The 24,204-nt window shown below is 39.5% G+C and overlaps 1 protein-coding gene and 1 pseudogene across 9 annotated transcripts in view; one reads left to right on the forward strand and one right to left on the reverse strand.

Moving 5' to 3' along the window:
• The window catches only part of Nsun7 (NOP2/Sun RNA methyltransferase family member 7), a 42,426-nt gene extending 18,678 nt beyond the window's left edge, over positions 1 to 23,748 (reverse strand). For 2 of the 9 annotated variants that reach the window (XM_074042398.1, XM_020170303.2), the window contains exons 1-7: positions 23,631 to 23,748; positions 22,985 to 23,390; positions 19,743 to 19,801; positions 19,342 to 19,472; positions 5,556 to 5,708; positions 5,012 to 5,195; positions 2,500 to 2,710 (exon numbers count right to left, since the gene is read on the reverse strand). In XM_074042398.1, coding sequence (XP_073898499.1) covers positions 2,500 to 2,710; positions 5,012 to 5,195; positions 5,556 to 5,708; positions 19,342 to 19,472; positions 19,743 to 19,801; positions 22,985 to 23,300 — 1,054 coding nt within the window. In that variant the 5' untranslated portion in view covers positions 23,301 to 23,390; positions 23,631 to 23,748. The other 7 variants (XM_074042399.1, XM_074042400.1, XM_074042401.1 and 4 more) reach the window with 7 other exon arrangements.
• On the forward strand, positions 1,632 to 1,744 carry LOC141411093 (U2 spliceosomal RNA; annotated as a pseudogene).
• Positions 23,749 to 24,204: the final 456 nt, after the last annotated feature.

Here is a 24,204-nt window from a genome sequence, read left to right on the forward strand (position 1 = left end):
TCATTTAGATTTGCCTATATTCTCATCTTTCCCATTATTTTTCATGTCTTCTAGCACTCTCAACTTTCTATGTAATATTCCTTCTACCCAAGTAATATATTTCTTTTATTGTATCTACTGATGACAAAATCTTAAATTTTGTTCACCTAAGAATGTCTTTATTTCATTTTATTACACCAAAGGTATTTTCCTGAATATAAAAATCTAATCTATGGGATAGGAATGTAGCTCAGTGATAGAGCGCTTGCCTAGCATGTGCAAGGTTCCATCCCGGAAGGGGAATAAAGGAAAGGAGGGGGAGGAAGATAAGAAGAAAGAAGGGAAGGGGCATATGAAGGAGAGAAGAAGAGGAACTGAGAGGAGAAGGAAAGAAGGAGGAAGAAAAGGAGAAAAAAAATCTAGTCTGGCCACCTCTTCAGCACTATGACGAAATTGTTAAGTAGACTTCTGGCTTCTTTGAAATTTCTGTTACAAGGTCAGTTTTTGGTGTTATTGCTGTGTTGTTAAAGGTAATATGTATTTTCTCCCTGGATGCTTACTATTATTCCTTGTGTTTGTTTTTCAGCAGTTAGCTACAATATGCCTAGGATAATCATCTAATTAGGCTGTTATAACAACGTATCACAGAATAAGTAACTTACAACAACAGAAATTTATTTCTGTCAGGTCTGGGGGCTGGGAAGTCCAAGATCAAGGCACCAGAAGATTCTGATGAGGGCCCACATTCTGATAAATGAAACCTTCTTGCAGTGTCCTCACATAGGTAATCTGTGGGGTTCTGTTCATAAAATCACTAATCCCATTAATAAGGGCTCTCACCTTCCCAAGGCCTCACCTGCTAATAACATCACCTTTTGAGAGGAAACGTTTATATCACAGCATATGATTGCCATATATTTACTCTTACTACAGCTCACAGGCCTTCTTAACTCTACAGCTCAATGTCATTCGTCTGTTTTGGAAAATTTCCAGCAGAAAATTCAAATATTATTTCTTCTCAGTTCCTCTCCTCTCTTCCTGGGATTCTAACTGTAACACACAAGAAGTTCAGTGGATCACTGAGTCTCATGTGTGTCTTATGACCGCTTTCATTTTATTCATTCATCTCAATGGGCTTTAGTGTGGGTATTTTCTTCTCAGTTCAAATATTCTTTTTTTTTTTTTTTTTTTTTTGGTGGGACTAGAGTTTGAATTCAGGCCTTCACACTTGCAAAGCAGGTGCTCTACTGCTTGAGCCACACCTCTAGTCCATTTTACTCCTGTTATTTTGCAGATGGGATCTTGGAAATTATTTGCCTAGGCTGGCCTCAACCCTAGATCCTCCCGATCTCAATCTCCCAAGTAGTTAGGATTACAGAGATGAACCACCAGTGCCAAGCCATTTACAATGTTTCTTCAGCTTTGTTATTCTTTTTTCCTTTTCTCATTTATTTCTTAATTATGCACATTGCATTTTTCAGTTAAAGAATTTTCTTTTGGCTCTTTGGAAATTATGGTTTCCAGTTCTCTGTTGAAATGCAAAGCTTTAGGATATTAATCATAGTTATTTTAAAGTCCACATCTTATATATATAGTATTTGGATCCTCTGTGTGTCTGATGGTAGTGTCTTCCCTTTATTTCAGTCATATCTATCACTTCTCAGATTTTTGCCTAAGATCATGTAAAGTATCTATTCTTATCAGTTTAATATTTGAATCACATCTTTTATTTGTCTAGTTTTTTAAACTGAGTGCCAGACTTTGAATTTTTTTAAATTTAGGAGATACTTAGAAATTTAGAATGATGTTATTTTCTTCAAGACAGAATTTCCTTTTGGTTCTGGCAAGCAGAGGAGAGTGGATCTAGCTAAGACTGGGCACTAGAAGTCCTAGATCACCTTAAGTCAACTGGAAATGAAGATGATTGGAATCCACTGAAGGGTTGACAATTTTTTTACCCAAAAAAAGGGGGGTAAGGGACTGTCTGTCTCAAGTGAAATCTTGGATATTTATCAGGCTTCTTCACCTAGTGAAGCCATGAATTTTACTTTTTTCTCCCCAGCCCTGTGACTTTGTCAAAAGTACTGCTTACTTTTCAGCATCATTGAACCAATAATAAACTGTGATCATTTGATTTCATAATCCAGTGGAAAATTATTTTTAAACTTAGTTTCTAGTCCTTGATATTATATTTGTCAATTAAGTACTTATGTGAATATGTTCTTATCCATTAAATCATGAGCTTCATCTACTTAAACCAAATGTTGTTCAGGCCTCAACTTATGTTAGGGCTAAATACCAAACACCATTCCAAAGTAAAAAGATGTTAATTACTTTAACCCACAGCTATTAGGTCAACATTAAACAAGAACAGCCTGACATAAATTAGTGAGGATTTTAAGAGTATAGTTCACATATAGAGATTTTATATTACAAAAAAATTAATTCAAACATTTTTGGTATTTACAAAATCTTGTAGAAAAATAATCCCCAAATAAATAGATAAATATTTGTACATACTTTTACATCCCATTTTTGAGAAAAGTTTCTTCAAGTCAGGATCCTTGTATTGTGATTGTACTCCACATACAAATATCTTTGAGGTATTATTATTTGTTAAGACTGACATATGGGCAACTGTGTACCATGAGCCTGTATTGACCATTAAGACATCATCATCCACATTTAACAAAGCCCTTACAGAGTGGACAGCAAGACTTCGAGATTTGTCCTAAAAGATAATGGTATGATTAGAATTGCCAAAGGGATCACTAGAAAGCTGACTTCTTTTTGCTTTAGATAAAGAAAATACTTGGTGGGAATCTTGAAGAGATACTAATTCATTTTAGTTTAAAACTAAACAAATATGTCTAAATAAAAAACTAAGAAAGGTAACTGATAAATAACAAAGATCTTAACTTTGTTTATCCTAAATCATGACTGTCTTTATTTATTTCTTATTTTTTTAGGGGGTGGGGGGCAGTACTGGGGTTTGAACTCAGGGCTTCTACACCCTTGACACTTTTTGATTTAGTTATTTTTCAGAAAGGGTCTTTTTTTTTTTTCTTTTATTATTCATATGTGCATACAAGGCTTGGTTCATTTCTCCCCCCTGCCCCCACCCACTCCCTTACCACCCACTCCACCCCCTCCCTCTCTCCCCCACCCCCTCAATACCCAGCAGAAACTATTTTGCCCTTATTTCTAATTTTGTTGTAGAGAGAGTATAAGCAATAACAGGAAGGGACAAGGGTTTTTGCTGGTTGAGATAAGGATAGCTATACAGGGAGTTGACTCACATTAATTTCCTGTGCTTATGTGTTACCTTCTAGGTTAATTCTTTTTGATCTCACCTTTTCTCTAGTTCCTGGTCCCCTTTTCCTATTGGCCTCAGTTGCTTTTAAGGTATCTGCTTTAGTTTCTCTGCGTTAAGGGCAACAAATGCTAGCTAATTTTTTAGGTGTCTTACCTATCCTCACCCCTCCCTTGTGTGCTCTCGCTTTTATCATGTGCTCATAGTCTAATCCCATTGTTGTGTTTGCCCTTGATCTAATGTCCACATATGAGGGAGAACATACGATTTTTGGTTTTTTGGGCCAGGCTAACCTCACTCAGAATGATGTTCTCCAATTCCATCCATTTACCAGCGAATGATAACATTTCGTTCTTCTTCATGGCTGCATAAAGTTCCATTGTGTATAGATACCACATTTTCTTAATCCATTCGTCGGTGGTGGGGCATCTTGGCTGTTTCCATAATTTGGCTATTGTGAATAGTGCCGCAATAAACATGGGTGTGCAGGTGCCTCTGGAGTAACCTGTGTCACAGTCTTTTGGGTATATCCCCAAGAGTGGTATTGCTGGATCAAATGATAGATCGATGTCTAGCTTTTTAAGTAGCCTCCAAATTTTTTTCCAGAGTGGTTGTACTAGTCTACATCCCCACCAGCAGTGTAAGAGGGTTCCTTTTTCCCCGCATCCTCACCAACACCTGTTGGTGGTGGTGTTGCTGATGATGGCTATTCTAACAGGGGTAAGGTGGAATCTTAGTGTGGTTTTAATTTGCATTTCCTTTATTGCTAGAGATGGTGAGCATTTTTTCATGTGTTTTTTGGCCATTTGAATTTCTTCTTTTGAGAATGTTCTGTTTAGTTCACTTGCCCATTTCTTTATTGGTTCATTAGTTTTGGGAGAATTTAGTTTTTTAAGTACCCTGTATATTCTGGTTATCAGTCCTTTGTCTGATGTATACTTGGCAAATATTTTCTCCCACTCTGTGGGTGTTCTCTTCAGTTTAGAGACCATTTCTTTTGATGAACAGAAGCTTTTTAGCTTTATGAGGTCCCATTTATCTATGCTATCTCTTAGTTGCTGTGCTGCTGGGGTCAGAAAGGGTCTTGAATTTTTGCCTAGGGCCAGCCTCACACTGGGATTCCCTCAACTATGCCTCCTACCTCCTAGGTAGCTGGGATTATAGGTGTGAGTCACCAAACCTGGCCTAAAACTTTGTCTCTCTGTCCACTTTTAATTTTTTTTTTTTTTTGGCAGTATTGGGGTTTGAACTTAGGGCCTCCTTCTTGCCTGTACTCTACTACTTAATTTTTGAACAATGATAAGGCAATGTTAAAATCTCTAAGATATGAGATTGTCTTGTTTGAGCTCCCATTCTTACCCACTCATCTGTTATACTACCATTTTTCCTAAATTGCTGCTAGCTCACAGAGATTAAAATGATGATGTCTGAGAAAACATTAAAAGGAGGCCTGATATACTGACTTTCTGTTGTTGATCTCAGCGCTTGATAAGAGAAGATGGGTGTGGGGAAGGGAAGTGAATCTCAGGCAAGAACCAAAATATAAGCACAAAGATGCCAACATATAGTAGGAGCCCTGTCTGTGGAGGTATCAATTTTATTCAAGGTGACATTTAGGCCTTCTAAACTTAAACAGTGTTAGGTTTTATTTTTAGGTGAAGGAATTCTTTGGCTAAGTAGGATTTCTCAGAAGCACAATGAAAGTAAATAGCAATTTACCTGAAAAATAAGTTTATAATCTTTGAAAAGATCTATATTTATAAGATCTTTTTTAAAATGAGACGGAAAAATTAAGACATCATGGCAGTGTTGGTCCACAGCAAAGACTTTATCATCAACGTGCAACACAGATTTGACTCTAGTGAAGCCTTTTTTCTTCAAATTACTATAAACTTCTTCAGCGCTGTAAATATACATTAGGGTGTAATTACAAATATGACACGTTAAAATGTATTTAATATTAACATCTTTTTCCTACAACAAAAAAAATTATCACTGCATACACTACATTTAATGAAACTTGCAATTTCAGCCAATAATTAGTTAAGAGATAATTAGAAACAAAAAAGTTAGCGTATTTGTGTATTAGCATATTTGTGTAATTACTTTTGGTGAACTGGTGCTATGATCTGGAAATTAATGATCCTCTAGTCACTCCCCTACATGTGTCCCCCACTGCCCTTAGAAAGGCACTATTTCTCATCATTATTTTAAAAAGATGGAGACCAGAAGTAGGAACATAGAATTTGATTGAAACTCTGACCTGATCTTACAAGTATTTATCCAAGCATAAAGTGGCAGCATGGAGGCCCTGAGCTCCTGCTTCCTCACCATTTCGGGTAGGATGTGGTAGATGGAAAGGGCGTCGTGCTTGATGCGACATCTTGCCAACGCTGCAGCCAACTTTGTCTTAAAACTAGAGAGAGAAAATCCACTCCTGATAACTGCTGCATTTGAGACAAGACTAGCAATTCTCCACTAGAAACGTTAACAAATTGCATTTAGAATTTTAACAAATGTCTCTATATTTCCATTTCAAATTTTTGAAGTCTAAAATAAAAACGTGACATATTAGAAAACAGAAACACAATAATCCTGTCTCCTTTCAAATATCTGTATAAATCGCTAGCTGAAAGACAAGTAGTTTATAGGGAAAAAGAGACAGGATTTACAGTGAGAGAAGCCTGAAGTTAAATCCAGGTGCTACCACTTAGCAGCTGCATGACCTTGGGAATATGTCTCAATCTCCTTTCTTGGCCTGTTTTCTTATTTGTGAAGGTGGTCAACTTTCCTTGCTGTTAAGGTGGTAATTGCCACAGTGCCTACCACATTATTATCAAGATGGCAATAGTGTAGTATTGACGAGATTAAAGAATTAATCTCTATCAAGTCCTGTCCAGTTCTGAATATCCCATGCCTCAAAGTTCCAAGTAACAGAAGAGAAAAATAAGAACTGGTTAGTGTCACCATAAAGGACAAATGAGAAAATTCTGGGGGGACAGGGTATTGCTATGTAACCCAGATTGGCCTCAAACTTGCTATATACTCAGACTGGCCTTGAACTTAAATCCTCCTGCCTTCAATAGAATTTTAATAAATGAGAATACAGGACTTATTCTGGGCCCACATTCATAGCATTCTCTCAAGGGAATCTAACTGAAATAAACTTCAAGTATAATCTCAAAGGAGAAATCAGGAAGAGATGCCACAAAAGAGTCAAGTACAACTTGAGTTACACTTGATGAGTAGTACAGAAAAGAGCAGACATCCTCAGGGAACTGGTGTCAGGCCCATAGTTTCAAAGAATGGTGCGAGTAGGACAATGGTAGCAAATAAACAGCTTAGGTGTGGTTTTAGCACCAACTGTTAAACACTACTTTCTTTCCCTTATACCTGAAATCTTCTCCCTAGTCTGAATTTCGTATCACTCAACAGAATGAGAATGTCTCTCCCACAAAAGGGTTTATGTAGGAGCACATGTGTAGATGAAAGAGAGAGAAAGAGAATGAACACGAGAGAGAGAAAGAGAGAAAATAAGAGAGAGAGAGAGAAAAGAGAGGAGCACTAATTGGGGAGAAGAGGGAAGGGGTGTCAATCATTAAGCCTTTTAGGACTATAATTTAAGCCTTTTAGGACTATAATAATAAAATTAGATTTGTCTACTTCTATATCTAAATATCACAGAATTACAACAGAGGACACTAAAAAAATGACATAGCACATTAATTCATACCAAAAATAAATCAATAAAAAGGGAGTGAGTTCCTGTTCTATATTATATACTGTAAATGTCTGATTACAGAGCATGCTTGAGAAAACAGCATTTCCAAATACCTTAGTTTAAAGAGTTTATCGTAAGTTCTATCAACTGAATTATTCAATTTATGTTATCACAGAGTTGCCCAATCATTTTTATCATCATTCCTGTTACATAGTCAGAGCTTTCTTCCCAATGTTAAATTATCATGATGTAATTCTTAAGCTTAAATTTGAGATGAAATCCATTAGCCACAGAACAGATTTTAAATTCCTTATCATGATATACTAGGATATTAGTAATTTAATTTAGCCAACTCTTTCTGCCTCAACTCTACCACTCCCATGCATAAATCTATCTCTAGTCACACATGGAACTATTTCCTGCATGATTCTTTCTTTCTCTCTCTCTCTCTCTCTCTCTCTCTCTCTCTCTCTCTCTCTCTCTCTCATATGATTTGGGAGTCTACTGGAGTACAGTATGGTTTGAACTCTGCAATCAAATTACCTGGGTTCCAATTACTAGCAATATTATTTAGCTTCACATATAAATCACCTAAAACAGATCTATAAAAAGCAATGAAATTGAAGCAGCAATAAAGAGTCTCCCAAAAAAAAAAAAAAAAAAGAAAAGAAAAGTTTTCAGGACCTGACAGAGTCACTGATGAATACTACCAGACCTTTAAAAAACTAATACCAACACCCCTCAGACTTTTTCATGAAATAGGAAGGGAAGGAACACTGCCAAAATCATTCCATGAAGCCAGTATTACACTCATCCCAAAACCAAAGAATGACACAATAATAAAAGAGAATTATACTTTAATGAACTTACATGCAAAAATTCTAAATAAAATATGGGCAAACCTAACAACAACATATCAAAAAGATCATATACCATGACCAATTTGGTTTCATCCCAGGGACACAAGGATGGTTCAACATATGCAAATCATTAAACATAATATAGCATATTAACAGAAGCAAAGACAAAAACCACATGACCATCTCAAGGGATGCAGAAAAACCCTTTGACAAAATTGAACATCCATTCATGATAAAAGCTCTGATGAAACTAGGAATAGAAGGAATTTACCTTAACATAGTAAAGGCTATATAAGACAAGCCTACATCATACTAAATGGAGAAAAACTGAAACCATCCCCTCTAAAGTCAGGAACAAGGGTGTCTACTCTCTCAACTTTTATTCAACATAGTCTTGAATTCCTAGCCAGAGCAATAAGACAGGAAGAAGAAATAAAAGGAATACAAATAGGAAAGGAAGAAGTCAAACTATCCCTAGTTGCAGATGACATGATCTCAAAAGACCTGGAAAATGCCACGAAAAAACTCCTGAATACAATAAACAGATTCAGCAAAGTAGCAGGATACAAAATCACTAGCTAGGGCTGGCAGAATGGCTCAAGTGTTAAGAGTGCCTGCCCAGCAAGCATAAAGTACTGGGTTCAAAGCCCAGGGTTGCCAAAAAAAAAAAAAAAACCTCAGTAGCCCGTCTTTTTTGTTTTTTTTCAGTAGCCTTTCTATATACCAATAGCACACAAACTGAGAAAGAATACAGGAAAATAATTCCATTTACAATAGCCTCAAAAAGTTAAATACCTAGGAATAAACTTAACGAAGGAAGCAAAAGATCCCCACTATGAAAACTATAAACCATTGAAGAAAGAAATAGAAGAAAACTAGAGAAAATGGAAAGATTTCCCACGCTCATCAATTGGCACAATCGATATTAGGAAAATGGCTATATTACCAAAAGAAATCTGCATGTTCAATGTAATCCCCACCAAAATTCCAATGACATTTTATCACAGAGATTTGAAAAATCAACCCTTAAGTTCATATGCAAGCACAAAAGACCACAAGTAACCAAGGCAATACTGAGCAAAAAAAGCAACACTGAAGGTATCACAATACCTGACTTTAAATTATACTACAGAGCCATAGCAATAAAAGCAGCACGGTATTGGCACCAAAACAGGCATGAAGACCAATGGAACAGAATAGAAGGCCCAGCTATGAATCCACGCAGTAACACTCACCTGATTTTTGACAAAGATGCAAAAACATATGATGCAGAAAAGACAGCCTCTTCCACAAATGTTGCTCGGAAAACTGGATATCTAGATGCAGAAAACTGAAACTAGATCCATGTCTTTTACCCTGAACAAGTATCAAATCAAAGTGGATTAAGGACCTTAATATAAGACCTGAAACTTTGAAGATAGTGCAGGAAATACACTGGAACTAATAGGCATAGGCAATGACTTCCTAAATGGAATTCAACAGGCTCAGCAACTAAGAGAAAGGATTGACAAATGGGACTACAGGTAACTAAAAAGCTTCTGCACAACAAAAGAAACTGTCTCTAAATTGAAGAGGCTACCTACACAATGGAAGAAAACCTTAGCCAGCTATATCTCTGACAAGGGTTTAACAACCAGAATATTTAGGGAGTTCAAAAACCTAAACTCGCCAAAAATCAATGACACCATGAAGAAAGGGGCAAATGAACTGAATAGAGTCTTTTCTTTTTTTTTGAATAGAGTCTTTTCAAAGGAGTAAGTCCAAATGGCTAAAGAACACATAAGGAATGTTCAACATCCCTGGCGATAAAGGAAATGAAAATCAAGACCACATTAAGATTCTACCTCACCCCTGTCAGAATGGCTACCATCAAGAACACAAACAACAATGAATGTTGGTGAGGATGCAGGGAAAAAGGAACCCTCATGCACTGCTGGTGGGAATGTAAGCTAGTACAACCACTATGGAAAACAGTATGGAGGCTCCTTAAAAAACTAAAAATAGATCTGCCATATGACCCAGCAATACGTCTCCTAGGGATATACCTGAAGGAATATGAATCAGGTTACAACAAAGGCACCTGCACACCCATGTTTATTACAGCACCAGTCACAATAGCTAAGCTATGGAAACAGCCATGCCCCACAACTGATGAACGGATTAAGAAAATGTGGTATTCACTCTTGGGGATATACCCAAAAGACTGTGACACAGGTTACTCCAGAGGCACCTGCACACCCATGTTTATTGCGGCACTATTCACAATAGCCAAGTTATGGAAACAGCCAAGATGCCCCACCACCGACGAATGGATTAAGAAAATGTGGTATCTATACACAATGGAACTTTATGCAGCCATGAAGAAGAACGAAATGTTATCATTCGCTGGTAAATGGATGGAATTGGAGAACATCATTCTGAGTGAGGTTAGCCTGGCCCAAAAGACCAAAAATCGTATGTTCTCCCTCATATGTGGACATTAGATCAAGGGCAAACACAACAAGGGGACTGGACTTTGAGCACATGATAAAAGCGAGAGCACACAAGGGAGGGGTGAGGTTAGGTAAGACACCTAAAAAAATTAGCTAGCATTTGTTGCCCTTAACGCAGAGAAACTAAAGCAGATACCTTAAAAGCAACTGAGGCCAATAGGAGAAGGGGAACAGGTACTAGAGAAAAGGTTAGATCAAAAAGAATTAACCTAGAAGGTAACACCCACGCACAGGAAATCAATGTGAGTCAATACCCTGTGTAGCTATCCTTATCTCAACCAGCAAAAACCCTTGTCCCTTCCTGTTATTGCTTATACTCTCTCTACAACAAAATTAGAAATAAGGGCAAAATAGTTTCTGCTGGGTATTGAGGGGGTGGGGGAGAGAGGGAGGGGGCGGAGTGGGTGGTAAGGGAGTGGGTGGGGGCAGGGGGGAGAAATGAACCAAGCCTTGTATGCACATATGAATAATAAAAGAAAAAGGAAAAAAGAAAAAAGAAAAAAAGAAAATGTGGTATTTATACACAATGGGATTTTATTCAGCCACACATAAAGAATGGAATTCTGTCACTTGCAGGTAAATGGATGGAACCGGAAACACCATCTTAAAAGAAGTCGGCCAGGTTCAAAAAGGCAAAGGCCTTCTCTCACATGTGGCATACAGACCCAATACAAATACAAGCAATGTTAAATATACATAGAAATATATACAGAGCATGTATCCAAAAGTGGGAATGGTAAAGGAGATCAAGGGAGGAGGAAAAGAAAGATAGCAAATAGTAATGAAGTACATCACATCTGTGCAGGAACAAGACACAAGGTGCAGGGGTTAACAGTAGGACAGCCATGTTAGGACCAGACCCCCACCCCTCTTGCAGGTGGCTTACTAGAAACTCCCCAGCCAACCCCAAAGACTGACAAAGGGACAGGTATTAACCTTTATCTCCTTTATCTCCTACAGATGCCAAGGACAGTTGAGCAGACAGTCACCTGACCACAACTTACTTTTCTTGGTTGCCCAACAACAGTATCCCTTAGTGACCTTCCTGATACTTTTCCACTAGCACCATATATCAAGCCCAAGCCTGTGTGTGACAATGGGCTCTAGCTCTCTTGCTGGGGTCCCCCTCCACAGGGCTCCTGCCTGAACAATAAACCCCATGCTGGTATTTAAGCTGTCTCTCGGTCTCTTCCAAGCCTCCTTCATTTCTAACACAAAGAAACACACTGAAAACTGTTAAACAACACAGGATGGGGGGGAAGGGCAAGGTAGTATAGTAGAGGGAGGTTACATCGACTTAAGCACAATGCATGTACAGGTATAACACCAAGGCAAAAATCCCACTGACCAAAGAACAGACACCTAAATGACAAAGTACAAGAATGAAAAACAGGTCACTAAAGAATTCATGGTCTTCAACAAAATTAGAGCTAAGGGCAAAATAGTTTCTGCCTGGCAGCGAGGGGGTAGAGGGGGAGAGGGAGGGAGAGGTAGGTAAGGGAGAGGGTGGGGGAAGGGGGGAGAAAAAAAAGAATTAATGGGAGGGGGAGGTAAAAGGAGGAAGTAAGGAAGGTGAATATGGTTGATGTACTTTCTATACAAGAATGAATACAAAACTTTAAATCTGTTGAAATCACCATAAGATGAGGTCTAAGGTAGAAAGGAGAAAAATTGAGATGATCCAGCTGGGGATATGATACATATATACGTGCAAATGTCATAATGAAACTCTCTATCTCTTTATAATATCCATATAGATAACTTAAACAAAAAATGTCTTTTTCAAAAACAGAGGACAGGGAGGTAAAACAGGTCCTGACTGGGGGTTAGTAACAGTCAGAGGGGAAGGATGTAAGGAAAGGTGCAGGAGGTTAATATGGTGGAAATGTCATGTACTCATGTATGAAAATGGAAAAATGAGACCTGTGAAACTATTCCAGAAATGGGGGAAGGAGGGATAAGGGAGAATGATGAAGGGGCGAGTTCAACTAGTACACATTGTGAGAACTTTTGTAAATGTACCCCCAGTACAACAATAATATGATAATAAAAAAATTTAAAAAGAAAATAAAAGTAATATAACAATTTAAAAAAGGAATGTGACAATGTAAAAAATTAATTATAAAAATAATGTAACAATGTAAAATGTTTTACATTCACTTTTGTGAATTCTATGAAGGCATTTTGTCTGTAAAGTTTTTACATATTTTTTAAAAGTATTTTAAATACTTTAAAATACTTAAATACTTTTAAAGTCTTTTTCTAATAGATTTTTTTTCACATTTGGATATTTCATCTATTTAGAGTTTATGCAGAGTATGTTGTAAGGCATGTATCTAATTTTTTTTTTTCCAGATGGTAATTCAGTTTGTTTCAACACTTTTTCTCACTAATTTGCAATGCTACCTTTATCATACATCAAATTCTCCCTGTATTTGTGTTAACCAAAAATTCTACATGTGGCCTTCAATCCTACCAGACACCTGATCCACGGCTTAGAGAAGAGTTAAATGACATTTTCTAAATGACCTTTTCTGAAACTAAACTTTTTCGGAAAACATGTCAGGACTTTCATTCCTAAGACACAGTTCATCCTCATCAGTTGATCTTCTGTGTTATTCAAATTCAGTAATTGTGTTTTCTTTCAGCGCGACTCATTATCTGCTTGAACAATTTATGTGAGTCCAATGATAGCACGAGGGACACTGTTATGGGAGTCGAGGAGCATTTTCTAGGAGTGACATTTCAGCTGAGCCACAGGGGAGGAGTGGGAGTGAGCCAGGAGGGAAGGAGGGATGGAGAGAGGAGCTACCCATGCTCCAAGTAGAGCAGCCTTGGATAGGAAAGTATGCCAATTTTGGAATAGATGCCTGAGAAGGTGAGAGAGATGACTTAGAATAGATTCCTGAGGGAAGAGTAACAAAATGGAAGTTTGGAGTGTGCCAAGCTTGAGAGAGGGATTGTCACAGTCCCCAGGCTTTGGAACTGGGTCACCAAAAGGCTCAAGCTCAAGAGTCAGGTGGACAGAAACTGGCTTTCTCAGGGACTAAGACCAGCATCCACCCATTTCAAACCCTGAGTAGAGGGTCACCTAGGCCTTTTGTGCTGCTTCTGCTACCCACTAGAAAGAAAGGATATGCTCTCTTTAAAGGAAGCTAACAACATCCTAGGCCTCCAATAAAACAAACTCATATCATACTCACTATAGTGTGTCACAAGAAACTTGACATCTGTAAATAATGTCCAAACCAAGTTTTTCTCAATGCTTCCTAAACACTAGAAGACTACTGTTTGTCTGCTAAGCACCCCTTTCATTCTGGAACTAGAACCTCTCCTCTTCTGAGACATATTCCTTCCTCTGACCATGTCATTTTTCTCAAAAGATGTCCCTAGGTGACTGTCTCTAACCACAACAGATTGGTTGAGTACACACTTGGCCAAAGCCAGACTTGAGTGATTTTTTGGATGAAGCAAGAGAGAGACAAGCTGGGTGTTCTAGTGTTTGGTGCTGAGATGCTGGAAGCCAAGTTTCCCATCCTAGGAATGCAAGATGATAAAAGAATGGAGCCAAAGCCCACAGACATGCAGAGACTAAGGTTGATAAGAGTCCTGGTGATATCCAAGCTAGAGGTTCTCCTTAGTAGCACCACTCCATCACTGCCCTATAGTCTGTGTTCTGTATTTCATCAAAATTCTCCATTTTGCCTAATGTGTCAGTTGCAAAACAAATCATAACTAATATATAATTCCCTCTTCCTTTTTAGAGCTCAGGCCTTCCACATGCTAATCAAGAGCTATACCAATGAGCAGCTCCCCCAGCCTTCTCTCCGCTTAGTTTTCAATCAAAGGGGTTTCACTCATTTTTGGCTTTAAATGTTTCAGAAATCTTTAACAATGAGCAAATAGCTCAAGTTTTTGTTCTGCTTTTGTTTTTTGAGAGAGTCTCAGCATCCAGCCCACTTTGGCCATGAACTCACAATCCTCCTGCCTTGCCTCAGAGCTGGGACTCCAGTCATGAACCACCCTACTCAGTACAGTAATTCAAGTTTTTGAATGCCATGACTAACACACCCATCAGAAATGTTTCTCTTTAAGTATATATTGAATGTTTCTTGCTTTTTTTTTTTAACTTGAGACTGGGGTTTGAACGCACATGCAAAGCAGGCACTCTACCACTTGAGCCACACCTCCAGTCCATTTTGCTCTAGGCATTTTGGAGATGCAGTCCATGAACTATTTGCCCAGGCTGGCTTCAAACCAAGATCCTCCTGATCTCAGCCCCCCAAGTAGCTAGGATGATAGGTGCAAGCCATCTGTGCCTAGCAAATTGAATGTTTGTTTTTTTAATGCCAAATTGAATGTTTTTTTTAATAATCTGCTTGAAAAACATAAAATCAAATACCATACAGATTAACTGCTTCTGATTCTTCAGGAGGTAATTGAAATGGGCAAAGAGTATCCAAAGAAGGGCTGGAGAGAACTTGAGAGATTAAAGCTCATAAACAAGTATTTAAGAGTCACTTTGACAAATGAGAAACTCTGGAGCATGATGGGAAACAAGAGAAATAGGAAAGATAAGAAAAAGAACATACTGAGCAAATGTGATTTATCTGCATGGTTGATTTAATATTCATAAATCATTCAATGTGAATGACTTTACTACTTAATATAATAAAATGATCATTCGACCTCCTACAAGTCTGATGTCTGCTTTCTTAACTCAGCAAGATTGACATTTTCTACTTCCTACTCTGGAGTTTGGAAAACACCTCTCAGCAGAAACCCAGAACTGTTCTAGGGCTTAACTCAATTGTTTTCATCTTTTCAGAGATCAACTTTCCGTGCTATTTCTTATCTAATGTCTAAAACCTTTATCTCATGTATTTTACTCAGTTTTTAGTTCATTATAGTAGGAGGAAAAGTCTGATCCACAATATTCCATCATGACCATATAAAATAAAAACAGCACTCTTCCTGCCAATGTGGAATGAATAATGGGGAAGTAAGAGTTATAGGCAGAGAACCCAATGAGGGCTCTATCACAGTAGTTCAATGATGGACCCAGATGGCAGCAGTAGAAACAGAAAGAGGTGGACAGATTCACCATATGTTTCTGAATTGGAATTACAGGCTACTGTAAGGTGAGCAAAAGGGAGGAAAAGAAAATAAGGATGATATTCTGGTAGGTTGTGACGTCTTAATAATAATATGGAAGACTGTACACTGAACACTTTGGAGGTGGTTTGGGAAGATGAATGAGGTCCTCTTTCCCCTGCTGCCTCTCTATTCTTTCAATGCCTATTTCACTTTAATTCCTAAAAAGTTCAACAAATTCTTTGGCAGAAGCAGACTGGTTGGTGGGAAGGCATAGGGAGTAAGAAAGAAGAGTCTGTGGTTTTGTTTTTTTTTAATCTAGTCACAGTGCCACATTTTATATAAGGACTGGGTTCTTTAAAAACCTTTTATATGTCAAAAATGATAATAGGTGTCATCTGGAATTGTGTATCTCTAAATTCATGAATAAATGAGGAAAAAGATACAAGTTGGTATATAGGTGAAGAAACATGACAAAACACAAGGATCCCTGGGAGGGACAACAACAAAGGTCAAATAATTTTCACAAGAAGGAATTCATTCTCATTCAATTTCTTGCTAATTCTATCACCTCTTAAAATTAGCCTTTCTCCTTTTAATAGACATATTAAGGTATACTGTGAGGAACAGTGGTTCTACTTCCCTGGGAACCACAGTGCCCACACTCAAGCACCAGAAGGTTTATAGGGATTAGCTTCCAGGAGTCCTGTTTGCTGGAATCCCTCTTCTCTAGCTTGCGGAATTGGTCCAAGAGAATGCACCTCACCCACACCAAGTCAATCAGAGTCCCTCTCATGAGGATTTAGAATTGGGATGTAAAGATTACAAATTAGTCCAAGTACCCAGGCCTGGTGGCCCGCCTCTAATTTTAGCACTCAGAAGTCTGAGGCAGGAGGATCTCAAGTTGGAGGCCAGCCTGGGTTATACAGCAAGTTCAAGGTCACCCTAGACAACATAGTAAGACACTGCCTCAAAAAGAAAAAAGAAAAAAGTCAACGTTAAAAAAAAATCTAACCTATGACTGTAACATACAAGCTCAAATACTGAAATGGAACAGTAAGGCTTTTTTTTCCATGTGGACCAGTGGCACAGAAAAAGGCAAATGAACAAAGAAAAAGGAAATTAAGCAGGCACTAAGAGAGAAGTAGAAATAAAAAGAGAAAGACGTAAAGTGCATTCCTAACATCTTTCCAGTTCCTGATTTCATTCTCTTCCTGAATCCCTGAGTTGCATGAGACTTCTGGTTATCTTTGAAAAAATTTTCTACCTGCTTTTGCTCAAGCTAACTGAAGATGGCTTCTTGAAAGCTGAGATTTTTTTTTTTTTTTTGCATTACTGGGGTTTGAACTCAGGGCCTCATGCTTCCTGGGCAAGCACTCTATCATTTGAGCCACTTCACTAACCCTTTGTGTGTGTGTGTGTGTGTGTGTGTGTGTGTGTGTGTGTGTGTGTGTGTGTGTGTGTTTTGAGTATTTTTGAGATATGATCTCACAAACTATTTCCCCTGAGCCACAATCTTCCTGATCTCTACCTCCAGAGTAGCTAAAATTACAGGCATGAGCCACGAGCACCCAGCTAAGCTAAGACTCTTGATGAAAATACTGTGGCTTTGCTGGGTGTCATGGCCCACACCTATAATCCCCACCCTTGGGAGGCTGAGGCAGGAGGATCATTCAAGATCAGGAGTTCAAGACCACCCTGGTCAACACAGCGAGATTCTGTAATAAAAACAAAAAATCTGTGGTTTTTATCTTTGTACATGTATTTTCCCACACTGTCCTACTATTCTCTGTAATTCAACCGCTAAAAAGAGGCATTTCTCTACAGCATATTGTGAACTGAGTATAACAATGAATAGAAATGAATATAATATGACTGATGAATTTTGGAGTAAGACTTGCATTACATAAACATGTATTCATTAGCTAAGGGGAAAAATTATTGCACTGACAACAACATAGCCAGATCTGCATTATGTCTAGGAAGAGGATAGTATATATTATGGGGAGAGGGAAACATGTGGAGAATCTGGAGTCTTTAAATAGTATTATCATTTGGTTCCTCTGGCCCTCTAAGCCATGCCCTTTGCTTGTCCTATTCCTACCTGCCCTGCTAACATAGTCAGCTAATCTACGATTGATGAAACCAGTCTCTGATCTTTCTCACTTGGTAAGAGCCTTGAGGCTTTCCTGGGTGACTCAGCCTAACCTCAACTCTCATTAGCCCCTCTGAGACTCAGGTAAGCGGGCCATAAAAGTCTCCTAAGTCTTGACTATGTCAAACAGAAGCTGAGACAAGCATGAGAAAACTAAAACTCAGAATCTGTCCTATACAGTTAACAGGAGCTGGGTCTTTACCTATCAAACAGAAAGTACATATGTCTGATTGCTCTTACTCTTCTCCATCCCACAATTTCTCACAGCTAGGATGGACATGAGCTATGCCTACGTCCTATCTGTAATGTGCCAAAACACCCCAGCCAAGCAGCAGTTACCTAAGTGCAAATAGTGATAACATACAGAGGTACAAGGAGGGACTCTGAGTCAGATTCTCTGAGTTTGAGTTCAGGCTACTCCCCTTTCCACCTCTGCAGTGTGAGAAGGTTCCTTTAACCTGCAGGTTTCTCAGCTTTCTCATGTGTAGAATCACAGGTTCGTAACAGTGACCAATCCCTAAGGTTGTAATATAAAGAGTTTCTTAGAACAGTGATTGAGACATATGAAGCATTCAATAAAACTATTATGATTACTCTGTTACTTGAGTCCTCTGGTCTCCACCTTCAATAATTTAAATTAAATAAAATGGCTTGAATTTCCCATAAAATACAAAATCAGGCATCATACTGACAACGGTTTCAGACTATTCACTAAATAAAAATCCTACCAGATTATTGTCAATATATTGTACTTTCTATTAAAGTTCAACGACATAATAACAAAAGCTATAGCTAACAGTCTTAGTCTAGTTTGTGCTGCTAAAACAGAATATCTGAAACTGAGTAATTTATAAAGAACAGAAATTTATTTCTCACAGTTCTGAAGGCTGGAAAAAGTCCAAATTCAAGGCATTGACATCTGGGGAAGGCCTTCTTGCTGAGTCATCACATGACAGAAGGGCAATGTGTAAGAGAACCAACCACTCCTGCAAGGCCTTTAATAATGGCACTACTATTTAAGGAGACAAAGACTGAATAACCTACACACCTCTCATTAGGCTCCACCTCCCAACACTGCCACACAAGACTAGTTTCCAACACATGATGGGGGGCACATTCAAACCATAGCACAGGTCATCATTTAGTGAGCACTTCCTTGTGTATCTGGTTCTAAGCTGAGCATTTTACCTGCGTTAGTTAGTTAGTTCTTCTAACCACCCTTTGAGGTAGGCATTTATTATGATCCTTATGACAGGCTTCTGTTGATGTTTAGCACAAAAAGAAAGCAAATTTGAAACAGTTTGTTCTTAAATAGAATTTTTTCTCAGTATCACAAAATACTAGGTCCTTGTTCTCTTTTGGGATTTTCTGATACGTTTGATTCTTTAAAAAAAAAAAAAAGCTGTAAATAAAGCTTAAAAAACAAATAACAGCCATTTCAAATGAAGTTTAATTTGTGTATGTGCTAAAATTGTGAGGAATTTTTAATGACTTCCCCCACATGCTTATACATTGTCTCTTGAATTCAAGCTCCCAAAGCAATTTAATTTTAAACAGAGTATTTAGTCTGTTCAAGGCAGTGAAGGAACTCAAGAAATTTGTGACATTTTATATTTTTTTCTTCATAAGTTTTTAACACTCATAGATAGCTGTAAGTTATACTGTATATAATTTTACCAGTGAAAACACTAATTTTGTGTCAAACAGCGTTTTTACTCTGTGATTACCTGTTAAGAAGGTTTTCCACTTCTTGAACTTCTGATATAGACTCCTCATTATCAGGAAGGACACGAGTTTGAAATTTTCTGTCTTGGAAATCATACAGCATCACAATAATAAGACTGCTCAAATGATCTGGCTAACACATAAAGGGGAAACACACAAAGCAATGTATACAAACAATGTCTACTAGCAATATTTTCATATCATTATTTTTCATAACAGCAGGAATATGATAATTTTACATAATCTGTTAGGTTTGAAAATAGGGAAGGTCTTCAAAAGAGGGGGAAATCCAGTTTTGAAAAGTTTCAAAAAAGAGAGTTTTGGGTATGTTCACCAAAATGAAAGGACAAGAGTCAGTATTAGAAGGAGGAGAGTGTGTATTTTGAAAAGGTTGTCTACTTACTATTGTGGAACTTGGGAAGATATAGCTGTCTATTAATATAGTTTCCAAAACATCTTGATCTGCAAAACAGTGGAAATAGCTGTTACCAAAACAGCTAAGCTAAAAATGAAAACTCTGGAATTCAATACATTACGTTTACTTTCACATCTAAATTCTTTATAAAGACTTAACTTGCAATGGTCTGATAAGATATTTATCTTTACGAGTCCTGGCCCTAATGACCCAGGTGCTACATGGAGTCAGTCAAGGAAGCATCATTTGAATAAGCAGAGTAGTTGTAAAGGAATTCTGACCTTTAATTTATGACCTTCAAAGACATTAAAGAGAATGTAATTAATAATGCTAAGCTACACTTCTCTTATCCTTTTTAAGCACAATTGGATTTGATTTGCTAATATTTTATTTAGGATTTTTGTTCTATGTTCACGTTTAGATAATTTCCTTTTCTTGTTAACATCCTTGTCAGTGTTCTGCTGACCTTCTGAGTAAAAAGTGTCCCCTCTTCTTTCATTCTCTTGAACAGTTTGTGTTAGAATGGCATTATTTCTAACTTAGATATTTGGTAGTGAAGACAGTGATGAGATAACAAAGTTGTCATGTTAATTTGTGTGTGCACAGAAGTTGAGGTAGAGAGAATAGAATTATTGCAAAGGTACTATGTGGAAACAAGTAGACATATTTTAAAACTTCCAGAGTTCCAGAGTTTTATACAGCTCTTTAAACTGTATATGTGTTGTCTAGCAGATGCTTTAACCAGCTGTGTTCAAAAAGGCCTAGCTTCAATTCATTCAACATTCATGGAAAACTAGTCTACATGGAATTTCCATCTTTATTTGGGACACAGGAAAATGAAAGAAGACTAATTTGAGAGCAGAGACTTCAATATTCATAAGAAATCTTCTATGAAACCTTACGCATATTTCAGCCACCAATTATGGACATACTATACAAGGTAATAGTCCCATTTCATTTATAAGGAAAATGAAGTTCAGAGTTACCCCCTGCTACTTGCAAACCAATTTTTCTCAACTTCATAGTTTCCCAGCATAAATCCCAGTTGTTACAGAAAATATAGTCTTCATAAGAATGAAGGGCTTCTAACATAGCAGACTGGGATAAGCTGAAGAATTTTTGTGCAATGGAGCTGCGGGGTGCCTACAAAATAACAATGCAAAAAAGAAAACAGAACATGATACCAGCAATTGGTATCTAGGACTCTTACCAAAAACACTATCACCTCTGTGCTGCCTTTCATTTGTACATGAAGCATTATCTTTGTACATCTAAATTTACATCACATTCTCACATAGTCCTATCAATGTGAACAACTGTACTTTTATACAAAGTGTTCTATGGGCTTGAAATTGTTCTAAAGTCTTGTTATGTATTAACTCATTTAATCTTCACAACAATCCTGTGAGTCAGGTACTATGACTATCCCTGCGTTATAGGAAATGAGGGACAGAAGAGTGAAAGAAAACATTCACAGTCACACAGTAAGCAGCAGATGAGGGACTCAAGCCCAGGCAGTCTGGCATCCGAGTGCATGCTCTTCACAGAACATTGTGCTGCCTTTCCTCATCTTATTCTTGTAACAAACCAATAAAACACTCATTTTATGAGTCTCATTTAGGTTATCAGGACCTAGTTAAAAGTTACAAACCTTTCCTATCCTAGAATTCCATCCCAAATTCCAATTATTCCCCACCCCCACCCCAATAAAGCCTCTTCTTTTACTCTGTTGCAGAGAACTCACCCCCTCACTCCTCCTGGATTCTCTCTCCCCTTGACTCCCACTTCCTATGAAAGGCAAATGGAGTTGATTTGATCAGTGAAGTTGGAAAAAGCTGGGCCTCTCTCTCCTCCCCACCCCCTTCTTTCTGCCAGTTTGTCTGCAGGAGACACGTGCACTCCAGGGGTGCAGAGGTCTGGATGACTCAGCTGGACCATGGAGGTGGGGAAGTCTCTTGCTCAGGAGTAAAGATCTGTAAGCATTCTTGACAAGAGCTCTAAAGCCACATCCCCATTTCTCTCTCTTAACTGGTTCCAAACTCGGAAGTAAAAGAGAAATCTATTAATTCCTAAAATTCACTGTCCATCTGGCCATTATTCCCATTTTGAAAGATGTTTCTTCCTTTGACTCCTGGAGGTTCTTCCTATTTTTATTGTTTTTCTGGAGGTCCTTCATATGAGGGACTACTACAGCCTTCACTTCAAGAATGCCACTCTTCCAGCCCTATTTCCAGCTCACCATTTTAGCTGCCAATATTCCACACATTTCTGGACCATCTCTTTGGACCTACATTCAGTCAGTTTACAAACCAGTATAAAGTTTATAGTCACAACTAGTACAAAAACAGGTCCTTTGCCAGCTTTCCTCATAATAACAATATCCAGTTACCTTATAGTGTCAATTCCACACTCAGAAGTTTATATTTCACAGCCATTAAAAAACTCTGAAAAAGTCTGAGTCTGGAACTGGAAGCAAATTAGAAAGGGGAACCCTACTTAAGTTTGGGTCCCCAAACTAAAGCTATTGGCTAAGAACAGGACAATCTTAATTGGGGACTGATTTAATTTTGGTATTCATTTTTAAAATATTACACCTTTTTTTTGGTGGAACTGGGGTTTGAACTCAGAGCTTCGTGCTTACAAAGCAGGTGCTCTATCACTTGAGCCCCAACTACAGTCCATTTTGCTCTGGTTATTTTGGACATGGGTCTATTGAACTATTTGCCTTGGCTGACCTCAAACTGGGATCCTTCAGATCTCAGCCTCCCAAGTAGCCAGGATCACAGGAGTGAGCCACTGCAGTAGACTGCACCTTTTCTTTTTATTTCACCACTGTTCCTTTCCCCACTCTGCCTTAATGGTGTTATAATTGAGAGAGCTCATTAACTAAAAGACAAGATGTAAACACACAAGAATACAATGGAAAGAAATATATAAGGAGAGGAAAACGATTAAACTTAAGATACTTGAGTGGATTCATGCTCTCCCTGCCAGTCGAATTCTTTCCTGGTCATTTTAATGACGGCCCTATGCCTTCTAAGGACAAGGGACTATGCTAGGCACCAGCAAGGTGCAGCAGTGAAAAACAGCTGGCGTTTCACGGGAACTCCCGATTCCTGATGTATGTACTTGACCACGGATGTGCACGTGGATGGAAACAAAACCTGGGCGAAGGGTTTTGTCGCACAGATGCCCTTTTAGCGCTGATCTTCAACAGTGGCACTACTCACACTTCAGGGCACTGAACGCCAGCTCATAGGACAAACGCTGAAAGGATTCATCCTCAGACTCGGGCAAGGACGGCAGGGGTTCGCTCCCGTACTTGATAATGACTTTCTCAGGCGACTTTTCTATTCGAATACCCTGAAAAATATTCGCAGCCATAACGTACACGGGATCCGGGTAACCAGTTTTTTCGGGGACACTGATGGGACTTTTGTCGCTGGATGCTGCGTCACCCGGCAGCTCCTGGGCAGCGAGTAGGGGGATCTCGTCCTCGCTGTTTTCTTCTTTGGAAAAGTCCACGTCGCCGGTGGAGTTGAGCATGTCTGCCCCTCTCTGGCGTCAGTCACTCGAGCTTCAGCTACGACTCAGATGGTGTGGGAAACTGTTTTCCTTGCATCTCAAGCATCGTCTCTGTGAAAAGAAAGCGTTATGGGGTAAATCACTGTTTTCTGCACTATTTCTTGGTGGCCCCTTTCGAGGTGACATTTTCTGGCGGATCCGAGCATCCCAGGATGCGAGGCTGGAAGCCCCAAGGAAAACCGGGCTTGGAGAGGCTGCTGCCAACGCCTCCCTAGCGACTGTGGCCGCGGCCCGTTCGAGGACAGCTCCCTCGGCCCGCGTCGGGCCCCGCGGCCGCCGACGCGCCCTTACCCCGAGGGCGGATGTTTCCCGGGGCTGGGGAACGCGGCACTTGAGGCCACGGGAGGCCAGTCTCCGCAACAAGCCCTCGGGAGCACGGGCGGCGGCGGCGGCGGCGGCGGCGGCGGCGGCGGCGCGGCGACTGCCGCCCGCTAAGGCCGTTTGGTTCAAATGCAGCCACTCCCACCGCCTGGATTCGGACGGAGAGGGGGGGACGCGGCCGCCGGCGGCCGCTTTGCTCAGTTCTGCGAAAGACGGCGCTTCTCCAGGGCCTCGCCCGGTCTCGCGAGGAGGCCTCGGCGAGCGCGGCGGCGGAGAGCTGGGAACAAGGCGCCCGGGAGGCGACAGGCTCGAGGGACTGAAGTGGCGGGCTCCCCCCGCCTCCAGCTCTCGTAGTCGACCGCTCCGGGACCCTGGTCTCCACGGCAACCCGGAGGGCGGGCGGGCGGGCGGGGCGGGGCCGCCCTCTGGATCTTCGCGCGAGAATTGGCGGGCGGCGGCTCTCGCTCACGGAGTTGCGCTTTTCCTCGCGCGCGCTGTGGTGCCGGTGGCAGCCTGTCTTCAACGCCGCGAGCTTGTCGCCTTT

This window comes from Castor canadensis, chromosome 9 (genome assembly GCF_047511655.1).
Source record: "Castor canadensis chromosome 9, mCasCan1.hap1v2, whole genome shotgun sequence".
Classification (NCBI taxonomy): Eukaryota; Metazoa; Chordata; class Mammalia; order Rodentia; family Castoridae; genus Castor; species Castor canadensis.